This window comes from Manis javanica, chromosome 5 (assembly GCF_040802235.1).
Source record: "Manis javanica isolate MJ-LG chromosome 5, MJ_LKY, whole genome shotgun sequence".
NCBI classification, from domain to species: Eukaryota; Metazoa; Chordata; class Mammalia; order Pholidota; family Manidae; genus Manis; species Manis javanica.
In genome coordinates, this window is record NC_133160.1 from 141,074,865 (window position 1) to 141,094,947 (window position 20,083).

Sequence of the window (20,083 nt, forward strand, 5' to 3'; positions counted from 1 at the left end):
TTGGGAGGCGATTTCCACTGCTCTACTCATGCCGCCATCCTGGCTCCGCCCCAAAGTTCAAATTTTTTTGCATGGCTCATAGGAACATTTCAATCTGGTTATAGAAAAATCTATCTCAAACAAATAATCTAAAATTTGGAAAAAGTTACATACACAGAGTTGTTCACTGGGTACAGTATTAGGTTTTTCCTGCTGTTGTAACAAGTCATGACAAATTTAGTGCTTTAAAACACAGAGGAAAGATGGAAAGATTCCTGGACTTTCTAACTCTGTTTTCTTTTGTGTGTGTGTTGGTGAATAACCTCTATCTGCTTAAGTCACGGTCGATTGAGTTTTCTGTTGTTTGCAACCAAATGCAATTGCAGTTGATAAAAGTACTTCAATAATTAAAATAAAGAAGAAAAACTGTCTGATTCCAAGTTAAATTTCCTTAATTCCTTGTAGTCCATTCCATGAATAGTCCAAGGCTTCCACTCATCTCCACTCTGCTCTTTTCTTTTTGCTAGTGACTTCTAATCCCTACCCCATTTCTCTCTCATCTTGAAACCCTCAAGTAGGCCCAGCTCAACTTTGTTCAAACCTCCTCAAGGACACTCAGGTATAACTTTGTTATACCCCCAAAAAGTCTTTCTCAAGATTTCCCTCGAACAGATTCATCATCATTATTCCCATGGTACTTTGTTTATGCTTCTATGGTAGTACTCTTTAATACTATATTGTATTTGCCTGTTTTCTAGCTGCCTGTAAGCAGCCCCTGAACTGTAAGCAGCAGGTGAACAATGGGGGCTCTCCCCCCAACTCAGCTGCTGATCCTTAGACTTCCTTTATATGCAATAAAACTTTTTATTCCATCATTTGAGATATGGCTTGAAATGCACCATACCTCAGAAAGGTAACATTGAGATTTAAATCACATTAAGGAATATGTGACTATTTTCCTTTTTTTGAAAGCATGTTTTAATAGGGACTAAGGGGAAAATGAGCTTGTTTTGTTTTATTTTAAATTTTGAGCAGTAATATAGTATACTTTGTTACCTGCATTGCTAAAGGGAAGAATAATTGTGTGATTATTACTACCACTCCAGCAGGCTGTAGAAGGGGTCCCTCTCTATTTCTTCCATCTTCTTACTCTTGAAATTTTGGACCTCCTCCTTAATTTAATCTGAATGACTATATTTATTTAAAAATAAAAAAGTAAAGGCAAGATAATCCCTAAATTATAGACACACACACTTATAAATAAATAAATAAATAAATATACATACATACACACAATAAATAAATAAATAAATAAATAAATAAAAAATATATATATATACACACACACATACGTACACACACATATATCTTGGAAGAACATTAGAGTAGATTAGGTTAGATTATTGGTTTATCTCCATATACAAAATGCCCACTACTTTTAATCTGCTCTGGCTATGATCAAAATAGTCATCACAAACACCATAATAAAAAAAATCCACATGAAAAATCGGTCTATGACTTTTGCAACCTTCTTCCATTCGCTCCCCTTGGAATTGGTGGCCTTGTGGTCCTTGAGGCACTGGGCAATGTATTCAATATTCCTCGTCAGCACTGTGAACCGTGCGCAGTGGCTGCCAGCATCCTGCGTGTTCTCACCCTGGCACCCCAAGTCATTCTTTAATAGTTTGTTCATTTCCTTCTTTCTGGGAAGGTCTTTGTTCCTGGCTGTTTTCAGATTAGGCTCTGGAATTTTGCCATAAACCGTCGTGAGATGATCCTGCTCCCTGTCATGGTGGGGGCTAAGGCAGCTCTCACCCACATCGTAGACAAATAAGATCCTGGACATGTATTTCAGGATGACCACCCTGGCCCAGTGTGGCACTGGCTGGGCCTCGGCCCCACAGAAGTGGATATTCATCACCATGATGGTCAGGGCGGTGGAGGCTGTGATCAAGGCCATCGTGGCTATGTAGTATTTGCCTGGAAAATATTCACAACCAAGTTAGCTTAAAACCATCATAAAAAAGAACAACAAGAAATAGCAAGAGTCAGCAAGGATGTGGAGCAAAGGGACCCCTCATACGTTGTTGGTGGGATGGAAATTGGGGCAGCCACTGTGGAAAGCAGTATGAGGGTTTCTTAAAAAACTCAAAATAGAAATACCGTGCAACCCAGTACTTCCACTTTTGAATATTTACCTGAAGAAAACAAAAACACTAATTTGAAAAGATATATGCACCCTATGTCATATATATGCAACATTATTTACAATGGCCAAGATATATAAGCAACCTAAGTATCCATAGGTAGATAAATGGATAAAGATGTGGTACATATACACAATGGAATATTACTCAGCCATAAAAAAGAATGAAATCTTGTCATTTCTGACAACATGGATGGACCTAGAGGGTATTACACTAAGTGAAGTAAGTAAGACAGAGAAAGACAAATACCATATGACTTCACTTATATGTGGAATCTAAAAAAGAAGCAAACAGAAATAGACTCATCACACGGAGAACAGACTGGTGGTTACCTTGGGGAAAGAGGGGCGAGCAAAATAAGTGAAGAGAATAAAGAGGTACAAAATTCAAATTATAAATTAGTTAAACTCTGAGATGGAAGTACAGCATAGGGAATATAATTGATTAGTAATATAATATCTTTGTATGTTGACAGATGGTAACTACACTTATGGTGAGCATTTAGTAATTATTGAATCACTATGTTATATACCTGAAACCATTATAATATTATATATTAACTATATTTCAGTTATAAAAAACTGTCCTAATATTGGCTCAAAATGAAACAAAGAACTTTTCTAAGGAAGCTGTATACACTACCAGTTACTAGCATAGACTATTTTTTTTCCACTTTTATCAACGATTATTTTTTAATGTCTACTTTCATTTCTTATTGAAACATAGTTGATATGCAATATATTGTTTTCAGACATACAACATAGTGACTCAATAATTATATACACTACTAATGCTCACCATGGTAAGTGTAGTTACCCTCCTTGTTACTATACCAAGATATTACAATATTACTGGTTATATTCTCTATGCTGTACTTCCATTTCTGTGACTACTTTATGTTTAATTTGAAATTTGCACTTCTTATCCCCTTTATTTGTTTATTTATTATTTTGGTATCATTAATCTATAATTACATGAAGAACATTATGTTTACTAGGCTCCCCCCTTCACCAAGTCCCCCCCACATACCCCTTCACAGTCACTGTCCATCAGCATAGTAAGATAGCATAGACTTTTGAATCAAACTTCCTGGGTTCAAATCCCAGCTCTGTCACTCACTAGACTTGTGACCTGGAGCAAGTTATATAATCTTTCTAAACCTTGGCTTACTTCTCTGTAAAATCAATAATAATACTATCTAACTCTTAAGAATATGGTGAGGTTTAAATGAGATGATACACCTAAAATTCTTAATATCCTCACTTGCACTGGATTAAAAGGTTTGTAAATGTTTGCTGAGATCATGATGTGGAAAATTTCCACCTTCTACAAACAAACAATGATCCTGGGCAGTTCTCAGAACTGTCTTCAGACTTCAGTAACAAAAAAGCTCATTACTACTGGGTAAGAAAAGAGACGCTATGTCACTATTAGTCTTCAACACGTAATCGCATAAAACAGATATTCATGAAAAAGGAAAGTTAAGGAAGGAAACAATAAAGATAAAGGCACAAATTCATGAAATATAGAACAAAATACCAAGAAGATAAACAAAACCAAAAGCAAGCAATTTGAAAAGAGTGGTAAAATTGTTAAACCTCTGATAAGGCCATTCCTGGAATACAGGCAGGGTGGTGATGGGGGAAAGAAAGAGAGAGGGAAATAACAGAATAGAAATTTTAAAACAATAAGTAACATTATAAATAGCTGTATGATAATATGAAATTTCTAGATTTTGATAACCCAGATGAAATTTCTAGAAACATGTAACCTGTCAAATTTAGTGTAAGAAGAAAGAACACTTGAGTAGAAGTAGGAATTAATCAAATACCTTTACCCACCCACCCCCCAAAAAAGCTGTAGGGTCAAAAGTTTTACCAAACTTTTAAGGAACAGATAACTCATATCTTATGCAAGTTGTTATAGAAAAAGAGGAAAAACTGCCTAGCCCATTTTATGAAGTCAGTTTAGCCTTGATTCAGAAAGTAACAAGAAAGTAAATATTAAGGTCATTTCACTTATAGACGTATTTGATAAAGACCTACAAAATTATTAGCTAACTAAATCCAATGGTGTTTTAAAATGGTAATTCATCATGATAAAGGAGGATTTAGTTCAATGTCAGAAAATCTAATTCACTCCATTAGTAGGGAAAAGAGAAAATTCACATGATTATCTTTTTTTTAAAGGTATGATTGATATACACTCTTATGAAGGTTTCACATGAAAAACAATGTGGTTACTACATTTACCCATATTATCAAGTCCCCACCCATACCCCAATGCAGTCACTGTCCATCAGTGCAGCAAGTTGCCACAGATCCACTATGTGTCTTCTCTGTGCTACACTGTTCTCCCGGTGATCCCCCACACCCTGTGTACTAAACATAATACCCCTCAATCCCCTTCTCCCTCCCTCCCCACCCACCCTCCCACACCCCTCCCCTTTGGTAACCACTAGTTCATTCTTGGAGTCTCTGAGTCTGCTGCTATTTTGTTCCTTCAGTTTTGCTTCATTGTTATACTCCACAAATGAGGGGAATCATTTGGCATTTGTCTTTCTCCACCTGGCTTATTTCACTGAGCATCTCACATGATTATCTTAACAGTTGAAGACAATGCATTTGATAATGTTCATCATCCATTTTTAGTTAAAAGCTCTGATAAACTAAAAATAAATGGGACCTGTCTTAATATGGTAAGAGCTATGGAGCAGAAACCTAGATGAAATGTTACACTTAATGCAGAAAAGTTAAACACATTTCTGTAAGATTGGTAGTACATTTAATGGGTATTAGAAATAACAAATTGTGATTAATAAACACTCTCAAGATCTGTGTGCACACTTTCTAACCAGATACATTTTATATTATCACAGAAACAGAACAAGTAATGCTTGTGAAACCCCTGAGACACCTCTCCTCAGAAATTGAGCCAGCTTGCTGTTGAATTGCACTGTTAAAGAAGAGAGATCTGCTAAATGACCCTGCCTCAAATAGGGTTATTATTGGATATAATCACTGTCAATCATTCCTGTCTCAAGGGAGATATAATAAACATGCCAAAATAACTTTCCTCTTAGTGGTAATGGGTAAGAGGAAGAGAACCTCTGTGTCAAGTTTCTCAAAATGGTGTGTCTGTATGTCTGTATGTATCTGTATGTCTGTGTTTTGCTTGGAGAGACTTAGCAAGGAACAAATCTCCAAGCAGAAACCAATTTAGTAACATCTGAATATTTGGTAATAATGGATTCAGTAGAGGGTGTAAGGGTAGTACAATATCCCTTTAACTGGTCTTTTAGTCTCTTTGGGGTGTTCTGAAATTTCTCCTCATTGCTTACTCTAAGGAACTACAAAGTCTAGCTTTTGATTCTGGTGAGCATCTATTACAACGGCAAGTGTTTGAGACACAGGTGTTGGAGCTGAGTGGTATAGAGGTGGCAGGGAGTAGGTATTAAAGCTGTTAGGAAGGATCTCAGAACAAGATAGGTAAGAAAAGGGGAGGTAGGGACACGCCTGCCCATAGAGGAACATTTTGTTATTGCAGTTTTTGAAAAGGAGGTCTACTTTAGAATCACCTCAAATTCCCAAATCTTGCCCAAGATTGCTAAGTCAAACTCTTTGAGTGTAGGAGACAGTATTTTAACAAGCTCTCCCACACCTATCACATCCACTAAAAACTGAAAACTTTTCTTTAAGGGTAGATGATAAACTTAAGAATCCAGTTCATCATTTTGCCACTATCGTGCTTGCCACCCTCTCCAAGAAGAGATTACCTTATGATGTGAAAAGGTAATAATAGTCACTATTTACTTGGTACTTACCCTTTGCTAGGTTCTACACTAAGCAGTGACACAATAAGGGAACAATTACACAAATTTCACAAGTGATGAAGCAAAGACTAAAAGATTAAGTAACTTGTCTAAAGTTGATCAAGGAATGAGCGATGAAGTCAGAATTCAAATGCAGATTTCTTTTACTTCAAAATCAGGGCCTGAACCTCCAAGCTAGTGGAACAGAAAGTCCACCAGAACACCCAGAGGGCTTGTTAAAACATACTTCCAGGCCTCAGCTCCACAGGTTCTAATTCAGTAGGTCACTGGTTGGCCCCAAGAATTCACCTTTCTGAAATGATGCGGTGCTGTGGGTCAGGGGCCACACTTTGGGAACTACTGGCTCTAAACTATATTGCTTCTTCTTCTCTTTTGTGTAAACCTAAAGACCATAAGACCAGCTCTGTTTCCACTGGCACATCTGTATTCATAGATGTCAGCTGAAGGCATCAAGGGAAGTATGTGACAGCTTATATCGAGCCTTAAATTCAAGTCTAATTGTTATGAGGTTCAAGATGCAGAAACAGCCCCAGTCACCACTAAGCTAGGCTCAAAGTGTAAACTGCTTGAGCTCACCTATGAGAGGGACGTCTTCGGAGGCCGGCATGATCTCTGCCACCATGAGCTGGAACACGGTCATGGCCAGCAGGACGGTGACTCCTAGGGAGACCTTTTCCCCAGAGGCTGCTGGGAGATAAAAACTCAAGGGAGCCAGAAAAGAGATGAGGATGCACGGTATGAGGAGGTTGACGATATAGAATGAGGACCTCCTCTTCAGAAGGAGAGTGAACGTCACATCTGGGTAAGGCTCAGAGCAGCAGCCATAGGAGATCACATTCTTCACAGCGGGCATGCCATGGACCTCCCACTCCACATCTTCGATGAAATCAGAGAGGTCTCCACTGTCCAGGGCATTGAATATGTCCACCTGATTGCCATTGTAGGTCCAGGAACCAAAGGTCAGGTTGCATTGCTGGTTATCAAAGGGGAAGTAGGTGACATCCACCACACAGGAGCTTTTGGTGATGACTGGTGCATCCCAGGTGATCAGCCCGTCATACCGCAGGACCACGTTGGTGTTCACAGGCTCAGAAGACTCATCATCAGCCCTGGAGGTGAACGGAGGAAAATGAAAGTGCTTACCAGAACAACTCACTAACTTCCGGAGCCCAGACAGCTCGCTGCCTGTTGCCCTTCACAGTAATGTCTTTGGCAATGATCACCATTCTCCCCTTTACCCTAGCTTGAAAGTCTGCAGCCAACTCTCATTTGCCCTCTCCTCCATCTCTTGTAGCTAGCCAGGGCCAGGGTCTCATGGATTCTTTCTTGAAAGCATCGCTGCTCTATCTCCTTTCCTCTCTATCCCTAATGTGGCTTTGGGGTCTCTTGAGTCCAAGTATGATTCAAACATTTTGCTTACCTGATTATACTAATCAGGGGCACAAGAATATTAAAGTAGATTTTTGTTGCTGTTGGAAGAGTCCTACATGTGTTGATTGTGGAACATTTCAAAAATACAAAGAAAAAAATTCATTTGCCCATAATCTAAGAGTTAATAATTTATGCTAGATATATCCTCTTTTGGCTTTATCAACATTTATGCCTGGCATTTGGGGTACAGAATTTTTATTTTCCATTAGGGAATGACTCTTTCTGCACTAGTGCAAGGCAGGTGAATGTTGGTCAAGGAACCCCAGCCTCCCCTGGCCATGGGCTGACAGTGTGACCCGACCTAGATCCAACTGATTCACTCCCCCTGGAGTCCAGATCTTAATCAGAGTGACACAAAGACCAAAAACAGTCACCCTGGTGATGGCTCCCTATAACACAAACAGATAAAAATTGAAAAAAAAAATACAGCTTAATAGTCTCTGCTGTCCCAAATTCTAGGGTGGTCTCAGCCTGTCCTTTCCAAGGTCTGGTCACTGGTTTTTCTCCTTAAATTCAGTGAGCTGGGCTATATCCTTCCAACAAGTTTCTTTTTCACAAGGTAGTCAAAGTCAATTTCCAATGTAACTTAAATTGATACGTTTCTGTTAACATTTAAATGCATGTTTTTCCAGTCTTCCTTATAATTTTTTCCCTACATGTTAGGGCTAAATGTAATGTGGATCCTGAATTAATTCCTAGAACAGAAAAAAGGACATTCGTGGACAACTGGTGAAATCCAAATAAAATGTAGTTAATAGTATTGTATTCATTTTGACAAATATGGTTATGTAAGATGTAACATTAGGAGAAGCTAGGTAAAGGGTATACAGGAGCTCTCTGTACCACTTTGCAAGTGTTCTGGAAATCTAAAATTATCCTAAAATAAAAAAGTTAATATATATCGACCAAAAAAAAATAAGATAAAATTTTTTATGTGGTCATCCATTTCTGTGCAACATTATTTTCATGGCTAAATAGTTAGTATTCCTTTATATTCCATTATATAGATAAACCAGAGTTATTTAACCAATTCCATTCATGTTCAGCAGTGTTTCCAGTTCTTGCATTTATAAGCAATGCTCAAGTGAACATCCCTGTAGTTGAGTTTTTGCATTTATCCAGTGAGTCTTTCCCTAGGTTAAATTGCTAGAAGAGGAATGTGCTGGATCAAAGAAACGGCATGTTTTTAAAACATTTTTGTCCAACTATTCAGACCATTACAGATACCATTGTGCTATCCAATTTTTAATGAGATTCTTTAATGAGAGTTTAAAGAGAATATTTAATGGGGGCTTGTGGAGATAACAAAATGAATCTTTTGAAAATGTCTGAATCTACCCTCTGTAAGAATGAGAAATATGCATAGTTAACTATATGAGAAGTGAGAACTATGCATGAACTGAGAGTATCACTCACCCATCCTACCTTCCTCGGTGTAAGAGGAGAGATCTGAGGATTAGAGAGAATCTGTTTGGAGCCAGAACAGTTGTATTACTCATGGTGCTACAGGAAATGAGTGGCCCATTCACATTAGATAATTTGGAGAGTCTAAAGAAAGAACTATTTCCAAAGGTATGGATAAGTTGTAGGGCAGTCATACCACGCCAGCTATGAACAGCAGAGCTCTTACCACTCCAGGACATTAAGAGGTGGAAGAGAAGGTGTAATTACCACAACCTGGAAAGAGGGTTGCATGAAGAGGGTCACCATGATAGGAATTGTGACTTTCTGTGGAGAGATACAGCCAACCAAAAAGAATGAAGGGAACAAGGGAATACATACCATGACCTCACTCTCTTTTCTCCACCTCATTTCTCACTGGTGACCTGCCAGTGGCCAAACCCAACCAGAAATCAGAGGGCAAGGAAGCCCACTGTCTGAAAACATCACTGCAGCTACTCAGGAGGAGTTTAAAGATGTCTATTTAATCACCTCATGAGCAATATCCTATTGTTTTATCTCCCTGGTTCTTCTGATCATATCATTTTACAGCTCAAAACTTGCAGTGATCTCCTATAACCTGCCAAATACTTCCAAACTTCCTTAGTTTAGTGTTCTAGATGTTCCATGATTTACTCCCATCCCACTTTCTAGCCTCATGTCTCACACTTGTCTTCATTCACATCCCACCAGTCAAGGCTGAAACCCTAATAGATCCTGTGAATTTCTCTCTTTTACTCAAACTCTTTCTTTTATTTGTAATAGCCACTAGCCACCCCTTTGCAGCATGTACAAATCCAGTACATCCTTCAAGATTCAGCTCAAATGCTACCTCCTCTAAGAAGCCTTCTCTAACTCTCCAATCAGATAAAATGTGTCCATTTTTGAAAGAGTGGTACTACTTCATTTCTGTCTTGTAAGGGACTTATATTTTCACCTTATACCTTAATTTTTACATGTATTTCTTAGTAGACTGTTCCTTGAGGTCAAAGACTCAGTCTTAAAATCCTTAAACCCCTCAACTCACTGCAGAATGCCTTGCACAGAAGACTTAACAAAGAAGGATAGGTCAGTAGGTAAGTGGGTTGGTTGAATGAATGAGGTTCATTGTCCTCTAGAAAGTCACATGGTGTCACAGAAATATCACAGAGCCTTGGGTTCAAAACCGGTTCAAGTTTTGTAAATGAACAAATCATATCTCTATCACTCACCTGTAAAGTAGGGATTATAATATTTTAAGGTTTCTTTTTAAAATTCATATTAAGTAAATAACTATGTGTTATTTTCCTATTGCAGCTGTAACAAATTACCACAAAACTGGGGTCTTAAAACAACACAAATTAAGCATTTTAAGAGTTCTAGAAACCAGAAGTCAAAAAAAAGTCAAAGTGTAGACAGGGCTGCATTCTTTCTGAGGGCTCTAGAGGAGAATCTGTTTCCTTACTTTTCCAGCTTCTAGAGGCTGTCTGCCTTCCTTGGTGCAGGGCTATTTCCTTCCATCACTCTGACCTCAACTTCTTTTGTGGTATCTCCTACTCTGACCCTCCTGCCTCTTTTTTTAAGGACTACTATGTTTATGTGGGCCCACCGGGATAACCTCCTCATTGCAAATCCTTAATTTAATCACATGTGCAAAGTCCCATTTGCCACGCAGGCTGACATATTCACAGGTTTCTGGGATTCGGACCTGGACACTTTGGGGACCATCATTTTGTCTATCATACTGTGTAAAGCTCCAACTCTGCCTGACACATATGTGTCCAATACATACCATTTTCTTCTCTGCCCCTTCCCTCTGTTTCTAACTGGATTCTATGTTTTCTCAACTAGAACATGACAAACTTAGAAAGACAAAATTCAAAATGAAAGTTGGGAAAATAGTGTTCAATAATATGATCCTAAGAGAATAGTTAAATAGTTTTCCTCTTGTCTTCCCTTTCCTCAGCTGCTTAGTGCGCTTTGGGCAGCTCCTCTCCCCCTCATTTTGCACTTGAGCAGACAGGCTTTTCCCAGCAGACAGGCCTTTCTCAGGCTGTAAGAAGCCACTTCCTTGAAACTGGAAAGTGTGGGCTAGTCAAGGAGAGAACAGTGAGTCAGCCGGGTTTTTCAGTCACCAGAGAGTTCCTAGAACCTCAGCATAGACTTGTCTGTTTATTTAACCCAACTATCCCTTCCTTTTTCCATATTCAATAATTCATCTTTCATGTACCCACTTTTTCTTCCCATCCATATGAAAAAGAAGTCCCCCTCTTTTCTTTCTAAGGCTAACTTCCCTTGCTGCGCTGCAACTCCTTTCCTCCCAAGTGTGCCTCAGGATTTCACCTCTCTCTAGAAGGTTCCTCTAGTCCCTTCCCAGCTCTGTCCTACCAACTTCCCTTCTTTCTAGGTACTTCCTGCCTCTGTCATCTCTTCCCACACACTGCTCTCAAGAGTTAAGTGATACATGCTACTTTTACTGCCCCATCTTTTTTTTCCTATTTTTTTAATTATCGTATCATTAATATACAATCACATGAGCAACATTGTGGTTAGTACATTCCCCCCATTATCACGTCCCCACCACCTCCCCATTACAGTCACTGTCCATCAGCGTAGTAAGATGCTATAGAGCCACTACTTGTCTTCTCTGTGCCCCCGCTAATCATAATTTACTGCCTCATCTTGCTTGTATTCTTTCAGTTTGGCTTCTTCCCAACATCTGCTCTTCCATAGGTCATTCATGACTTGCAAATAAGCAAATCTAAAGACCTGGTTTAAGTCCTTACCTTCTTCAACTCTTCCCAAGCATTTCACTCTATGGGTTGTTCCTAAACCTCCTTTCTTGCCTTCGTTTCTATGACACAGCTCCCTGTCATTTCTCCTTCTGCCTTTTAACCATTTCTTCTAAGTGTCTTCTGAAAATCTCTTTAGTGAAGAGTTTCCTCAACTCTATCCTTTATCCTTTAGCCATTTGTTCCCTCCCTTGAACAGTGATATAATGGCTTAAAGGGCTTTTCATATCTCTAACCCTGACCCTCTTTCCAGTCTTATGATTTGCCTTTGCAATCTCTTGATTGGTCATCTCCATGTCGATGTTCCCCAAACTGATCAGGACTCACACCAGACCCATCATTTTTTTCTCCAGAACTGTTGCTCTTCCCCCTCTTTTATTTCCAATTTCATCTAAAAGTTTTGCTGTCTTCTCAATCATCTAGGCTACATAAGGGAAAGTTTTATCCAAATTCTAGACAAATCTTTCTGAATATAAAAGGGTACCCAATTCCTTGCTGAGTCTAAAAGCCAAGTATTAAAAGTACCCATTAAGACCCAACCTTTTGAACTCTCTCATAATGCACATTGGAATTTCTGTAACCCAGTCTTTGCCTAACCTGAAAATGTCAGGAATCCCTGCAGTCTCTTATATTAACAATTATATTGGCCGTATACTTTCACTAAACAACTTCACCAGAACTGTGAGCTCCAATTTCTCTATTCCTTTACTGACTTGGTAACAGAGCCAGTATCTGCATGAACTGTTATATTGCTAAAAGAGCTCCCTACCTTTTGGGAAAATTCATTGCTCAAGTTACTAGTTATTATTTTAAATTGTTTATTTTCCCTTTAACATCTATTCATTGTCTTGGGTTTTGTTCTGTGGTGCAATTTTCTTTCTTTTCTCTACGTTACTTTCTCTGTGCTCGCCTAAGATAACCACCAAGTCTTCTCAAGAACTTCTCTCTTCCAAACTAAGCATCAATAAATCAACTGCTCCTCGAGTGCAGTAGCTCCCTGGTCCAGCACTACCCTGATCGCTCCCCAACAAGTCCAGCCCCATGGATTCAGGTACCAACGGTGGATCCAGATGTTAAGTATCTTCCTGCTCAAACTACCTTCATCACATCTACCTTCTACCTGTTTTTCCCTCCCTTCACCACCACTCAGGAAGCCCATTTTATGGACTACCAGGTTCTGTACTAGGCTCCAAGAGCTAGTGATAGTATATCTGGTATTGAAAGATCCCGCATATCCGGGAATTCAGCTAGAAGGACCAGGTTCAGGGAAGTGGCTGTGACTGGGGTCCCTCCTTTACCCAATCCTATAACTCTCTTCTGTTGTCATTCAGTTGCTTAAAGGAATGCAAATGACATCCAACCATAGCTATATTTAGATTTTCCTTTAAATAGTAAAATGTTACTGAGAAGGAGAGCATGAAGGAGAATAGAGGATCTGAAACAGAACTATCCATGACAGGAAGGCAGAAAGACTAAAGAGTCAACCCAAAGAAACAGAAAATAGTTGGTTAATCAGTGTGGTGAAAAGACTTTGTACATGAAAGGATGGGAAAGAGAACTAACACCTCTCAAGGCCAGTGATCTGGGGGAAGGGAGGGAGATTGGGGCCAGAATTTACCAAAGCCACAGTAGGCTTGTGCAAGCTCATGAGTGCATGAACTGGCTTCTCTATGAATGGGAAACTGGGATAGGCTTAACTTAGGTTACCACACAAGCTGAAGCATTTCAGTAAGAGCTGGATGGTCACTGCTTCAGCCAGTCAGAGCAGAGGCAGAAGAGGACCAGCATTCTGCTCATTTTCTAGGGAGAGTTGTTCAGACTTATAGAATGCTGTAAACAGTATATGTAAACTGTGTTCTTTGATTACTCCCCTGCACTCTGTGGGTTAGAGGAGGTAATGGGCAACACGGCTCATTCTCTTGCCTTCTGTGTGTGCTTGTGGGTGTGTAAAGGGGGATGAACTGGATAATAAAGCCAAGCACTTGGATGTTAACTTGCTTAGGAAGGGATATGCAGGACTACTCTGACCACTCAGAGTGGAGAATGGTCAGCAGAATCAGGGCTGTGATTCAAGAAGTCATGACCCTAGAGTGAGAAGTGAGACTAAAATCCAGGCTGCTACCTACCTGTGTTGCATGCTGAAAGGAAACTCATGTCCACAAGAGAGCTGAGCTCTCACAAAAGCCCCCCTGAACTGCCCCTCATTCACCTTGTTCTGAGTCAGAAAGGTACCCTTCCCAGCCCATAGAAACTTGGGTTCCAGAATAGTGAGAAGACCCTTTGACAAAAGGTGGAGTAAGTGTGCATGAATTGTGATGGAATGACCTGATTCCCTCTCAAAGTGTGGTTCACGGACCACCAGCATTAACATCAGGAGCTTATAGAAATGCAGAACAGCAAACTCTACCCCAGACCTACTGAATCAGAATCCGTAACTTAACAAGCTCCTCAGATCATCCTGTGTACTTTGCAGTTTGAAAAACATAAACCATACTTACCCATTTATTCAAGGCCTCTTGCTCTGGCACCAGGAAAAGGCCAACTGGTGATTTTATGATCTCATTCATTTTCCACTCTATACAAAGTTGAAAATCCATCGGCCAACTTCTATCTGGCCTATTCTGATGTAATCTTAGTATCATTATTATTGATACATGATCTTGGGCAAAGGAGCACTGCTGTTACTGGTTGAATGGGTTCCTGAGAAATTCTTATGTTGAAATCCTAGCCTCCAGCACCTGAGAATGTGACCTTATTTGGAATAGGGTCATAGCAGATGTAATTCTTTCAGATAAGGTCATAGTGGAGACAGGTCAGCCCCTTATCCAATATGGCTTGTGTCCTTATAAAAGGGAAAACATGGACACAGATAATACACAGGGAGAATGCTATGTGAGGAAGGCAGAGAGAGGGGTGAGTCTTCTATAAGCCAAGGAGCTGCAGAGAGCACCTGCAAACCAACCACCAGAAGCTAGGAGAGAGGCCTAGAATGGTTCCTTCCTCACCGCCCAGAAGGAGCCACCCCTCCCAGTACCTTTTTCTTGCACTTCTAGCCTCCAGAACGTGAGGCAATGCATTTCCTCGTTTGAGCCACCCAGTGTGTGTACTTTGGTACAGCAGCCCTAGGAAACTAAACCAGCCCCTAATACAGTTTCTCACCTGAAAAGCAGAATGTAGCTCTAAGCTTTTATGACCTGTTATTTTATCATCTAAGATTTCATGAGCATCATTTCAGGGCCTAGGTACATGAATTGGTACTTTAATTCACACATGTTTTAAACCTTGCTTTTTCATTATGTATAAATTTTGTTACATATAATAAAATTCTCATCAACAAGTTCATGCCTAAGAAACTACTCGCTTGCACTTACTTGTTATACAAGACAATATCTGGCCTCCACACCAAGTCGCTGGGGATCCTGATGGAGTCCAGTCCATCATACTGGTCCCGATCCCATGTGAGATAAGCATCATGCCAGATTTGGCGGATCCACAAATAAGCAGTCAGGATTTGGTTTCTTTCATCCTGCACAATTAACCCAGATACAAATTGGTTCGGTGGACACCTCAACCAAATGTACCCATCTCTAGAATACTTGTTCTTCACAACAGGAATTCCAAGAGCACTCATCTATTCTCAATAAATAAGTGAGAGCTTTTCTAGTCTATTTTCTTGTTTGACTGTCAGGGCCATATTTTTTCAGCTTGGTTTCATGTTAAAAATATAAAGTGGACAAATATTTAAGTCATCAGATCTTTGTATGGGTCAACTGCCCAAATTTCTTTGAAAATTGATCAACTGATGATTCACTTGAATGAGAAAGTCAGGAAATATCTACAATGGACAGACAAAAAGTCTTTCAAGTTTCACGATTTTGTGTAATTAAATACATATAAGCACTAAATAAGATGTCATATTAAAACACCAACTTTCTTTTTTATAATTGGGATAAATTCACATAACATAAAACACACCGTTTTAACCATTTTAAAGTCTGTGATTCAGAGGCTTTCAGCATATTTGACAAGGTTGTGCAACCATGACCACTAATTCCAGAACATTCCTGTCACCCTCCAAAAGAAACCCTATTACCATCAAGCAGTCACCCTGTCCTTCTGACAGCCCCTGGCAATTGCCACTCTGATTTCTGTCTCTTTGGTTTTGCTAATTTTGGACATTTCATAGAAATGGAATCATACAATTTGTAGAACCATCTTTCTTTAGATGCTCTAAGACTGTTGCAGAAATGGCCAGGATTAGCTAACATTTAATGAAATTAACTTTATACAAAACCTCCTTCCCGTGGTGTTCTTTTCTCTCACCAGCTTTTCTCTCACACAGAGCTATCTGTTCTCATTCCCTCTCAAATTCCCAGTTAAGACAACCCCTTGGAAAGCACTGCTAATTTCATTCTAAGTACCATTCCAAAGAATCACCACTGCATGTTACTCACCATATCCTTAATCTGAGAAAGTGTGATCTGCAGTGTGACATTGAGGACTTTATCTGTATCTTCTACTGGCCGAAGAGCATTGGAATAATCTTCAAAAAGGTCACTAAACAACTTCTGAGCATATTTTCCATCTGCTGTATCTACAGCTGCCCAAAAAGAGGATCTGGATCAACATTCTCTGTTGTGTGTATTTCAAGGCAAAGAACAACAGACAGAGGACTAGACCTGGAGATGACCCAGCATCACATAGGGACAAGCTCTGGGTAGATAAGAGTTACTTTCCTGGCATTTGCTACCCCAATCAGCATACGTCAGTAAGAAGCATAGGAACACTTCCTTGCAGTTAGACCATTTGTTCTGTTCCCTCCCACCAAAGAAGCGGCCCCAGATGAGCTGAGATGGTTATATACCCACCAGCCCCTTACCTCTCAGTCTGGAGGCAGCAAAATAAATCCAGCAAAAGGAGATAGAGGAATGGAGCCAGTTCATCTTTTCTCCAAGCCTTTATAAAGTCCCAGCCAGGCAGCACAGTCGCCCACCTCCCTCCGTGAATGGGGAGGTTCTGGGGGCAAATGTTCCAGTCTGCTGCAGTCTCAGTGTGGCAGGTGGAGAGCTCAAGCTTGCGTGCACTGAGGCCCGCGGTCCTGATCCGGACCCATCCTCCCTCCTCTCCAGTAATCTGAGACCTGCAGCTCCGGGAGCAGGGGTGGGCTAAGCCAGGCAGCCCTTTTCTGTGGGGCTGTTCTGGGTGAGGTCCCTAGACACCTTCAGCAGGGGCAACCAGACCAAACCCTGACACCCCCAGAGACTCCACCTAAGCAGAATGGGTGCACTACACCTGCAGCAAACAGACTCAGCCTGAGTCCCAGCACTAGGGAAGCTAAACCAACCTCACCACCTGGCAGCCCCCCACGGAGGCCCTATGAATGCACTTTGAGGACATTGGAAGGGGGAAAGAGGCAGTTTCATGATCTCTAGAAGAGATGGCTTTCTGTTTCTCTTCACTCCTTTGGTTGTCCTACTGGGCATGCATCTTATGTAGGAACGTGGGTGAGTCTGTGTGTGCATTGCGTGTGTGTGTGTGTGGTGCAAGCATTCATTCCCTTCTGAAGTAGAAGCATTGTGATTAGGATTAGAAGTCACAGATATATGTTCGACTGACAGCTCAAACCTTTCCTAGCTCTATAACACCGAGCCTTCCTGTGCTGGGAATATAATATTCCCTCTCTCGCAGAGCTACTGGGATACTATATGCGAAAACACTCTGTAGTGTAAAGTACCATGTAAATGTTATGTACCATGTAAAGTACCAGAACTTCCATATGTATCAAGTCACCCCGGATTTACTAGCTCTAAAAAATATAATGGTTTAAAGGCTAATCAAATCAGCACAAGAATGATTCATACTAATGAAGAGATTACTAAGGCTGTTATCCCTTTGCATTTGAATGCTACTTTATTTAACTTTTTAAAATTTCACATGCATTTCTCATATGTGATCCAGTTTCGCTGCCACAAAAGCATGTTGATTTCCAATTTCTATAGCCTGTCCCTCTTCTTGCCTGGGGAAACAGCCTGGGAAAACCAAATTAAAATCATTCCGTTGCCTGGCATCAGAGCATAGAAATTGGATAGCTCTATTTTATCAGGTTACAGCCATCTGATGAGTCACCCTGTCCCTCTTCAGAAATATATCCTCCGAATGGAACAGACACTCAAGCCGTCAGCTAAGTGTGTTTCTTAATTGCCTGTGCCCTTGTGTTGATTGTGAAGACATCATTTTCCCGACGCTCCTAGTCTGACGCACGCATCGAATGACACAGCTCCTGGTGCCCACGCTCAGGCCTCCTTCAACAAATCATCCGCTCTGGAATCTCAGAGGCTGAAGGTCCTTTGAAGCTAACTGAACTCCAATTTTCACACAAGGAAACTGAGGTCTAGAGATGTTAGTGGCTTGCCTCCAGCACCGCTTGGCCAGCAGTAAATTCAGGCCACCTGCTCCAGCCCCATGAGCTCACTGTGCTGACCCTGCCCCACCTCCTTCTCACCATCACTCATCCAGCTAGGTGGGTCCTGCGGGCAGAGACTCTCTCCCATACTAATTCAGGTTAACAAAACTATGTGTTTGCAAGTTCATGATTTTCATGCCAGCAGCTATCTTTCCCTGGCTCATGGGTAGAAATTCTGAACAGCATAGTTTGTATGAAATCATCACCCAAGGGAATACACTCTGGCCAGAAAAAATCTTTGATCCTTGTGTCACACAGAGCAGCCCCTGGTAGTAGATGCCCAGTGAATACTTCGTGCTCACTACTACAGCTGCTGCTGGAAAGCTGCCTGGAAGACAGTCCTCCCTTGTTGTCTTTGATGGAATTTGATTAACTTGGCTCATTCCATTGGTCACTTAATAATTTTTTTAAAATGGCAACAGTTGATGCTAATCTGTCAATGTTAACACAATCCAAATTAAACCAATACTTGTAGGGGATAATTCTGCCTGTTTGAGCCAAGATACTAATGACTAAGAAGCAAAATCCTCTGAAATTCATTCTAAAAGAGCAATGCATCAACAAAGTGGGAATTTCAATAGAGACAGAAAATACATGTTTTTTAAAATTAATTCTAAAACCACTACTTGGTGTCTTCCCAGGGACCTGCTCATCTTTATCCACTCACTACCTCTTCCTCATCTCCAAACCCTTTATAAAAAAAAGAGAGACTTGTCACTGTCCCATAACTTGCAGGACACTAAATTGAAGAAGACACCCGTTGAATCTACTATTTAGGGCTCAGGTTCAATAAGGCTGAAAAGCAAGCAGATATATTTCAGACTGATCATCTAAAATGTAAGTCAGACAATGAAAATAATCTAAGGAAACCTCAACCATCCAGAAATTTAAACCCTCTTGAGTACACCCCATTTCCTGAGTTCCCCATTAATTTAGGATTGGTCATATGTGTTGGCATATTAATTCAGGTTAACAAAACTATGTGTTTGCAAGTTCATGATTTTCATGCCAGCAGCTATCTTTCCCTGGCTCATGGGTAGAAATTCTGAACAGCATAGTTTGTATGAAATCATCACCCAAGGGAATACACTCTGGCCAGAAAAAAGGGACCCACATTTGCAGACTTCCTAGATATCACAATAATCTTGTCAACATCTGCACCTTTTGCAAAACAGTGGTCCCTGGTCCCAAGTTCACAGACATGAAGTATTCCAGCCATTTCAGGATTTCTGGGAACCAAATCTTCCCCTATGGACCAATTTTGAGGTATTGCCAATTGTCAAAATATGATATTAGGGTATTAGAGACATTTCATAAGATCTTAATATTTTTAAACACAATTTATATTTCATAAGTAATATATGTCTATTGTAGAAAGATTAGAAAGTATAGAAAAGCACAATGCAGGTAAAGAAAAGTCACCGAGGAGAATCCACCCAGGCAGAGGTGGATAGGGCTCACATGGAGCTGTCTTTTTTAAATGCTCACGGAACCGTGTTGTCTTGTCCTTGAGATGTGGAAGGATGCACACCATTAGCAGAACTCCATGCAGATCATGAGCACATAGAAGTGCAGGGAATGCTTCTAAATACTCCTTCCCTATTCTCTTGGGCTTTCATTTTAGTTCACAGCCTACCTTGAATGGTCTCTCATCCTTTCCTGCCTCTCTTCCCACACCCTGAGGGTCCCTGCTCCACCTTTTCTGGTTGAGGCTACTGAGAACACTTTGCCCACCTGGGCCAAGCCTCCTGGGGGGCCTCCTTGTCTCCATTCCGGGAGGATGATGGCAGTGCTCCCATTCCTTAGAATAGGGCTCCTGCCTGACAGGGAATCCTAGTGTAGTCTTTTTCTAGAAGACCCTCCTCCAGAGGGGAGTGGAGGAGGACAAATCCCTGTTTTCTGCTACAATTTTTTTCAATTACAAAAGTCAAGCATAATGTTTTGTAAAGGGTTTCACCCC

The 20,083-nt window shown here is 40.5% G+C and overlaps 1 protein-coding gene across 1 annotated transcript; it reads right to left on the minus strand.

Moving 5' to 3' along the window:
• Positions 1-1,353: 1,353 nt before the first annotated feature.
• Positions 1,354-16,705, minus strand: CHRNA9 (cholinergic receptor nicotinic alpha 9 subunit). The gene is made up of 5 exons (XM_073237719.1): positions 16,540-16,705; positions 16,115-16,260; positions 15,032-15,186; positions 6,595-7,127; positions 1,354-1,959 (listed from the first exon to the last, which is right to left on the minus strand). The coding sequence occupies exons 1-5, from the start codon at positions 16,601-16,603 to the stop codon at positions 1,418-1,420; spliced, it is 1,440 nt and encodes a 479-aa protein (XP_073093820.1). The 5' UTR covers positions 16,604-16,705; the 3' UTR covers positions 1,354-1,417.
• Positions 16,706-20,083: the final 3,378 nt, after the last annotated feature.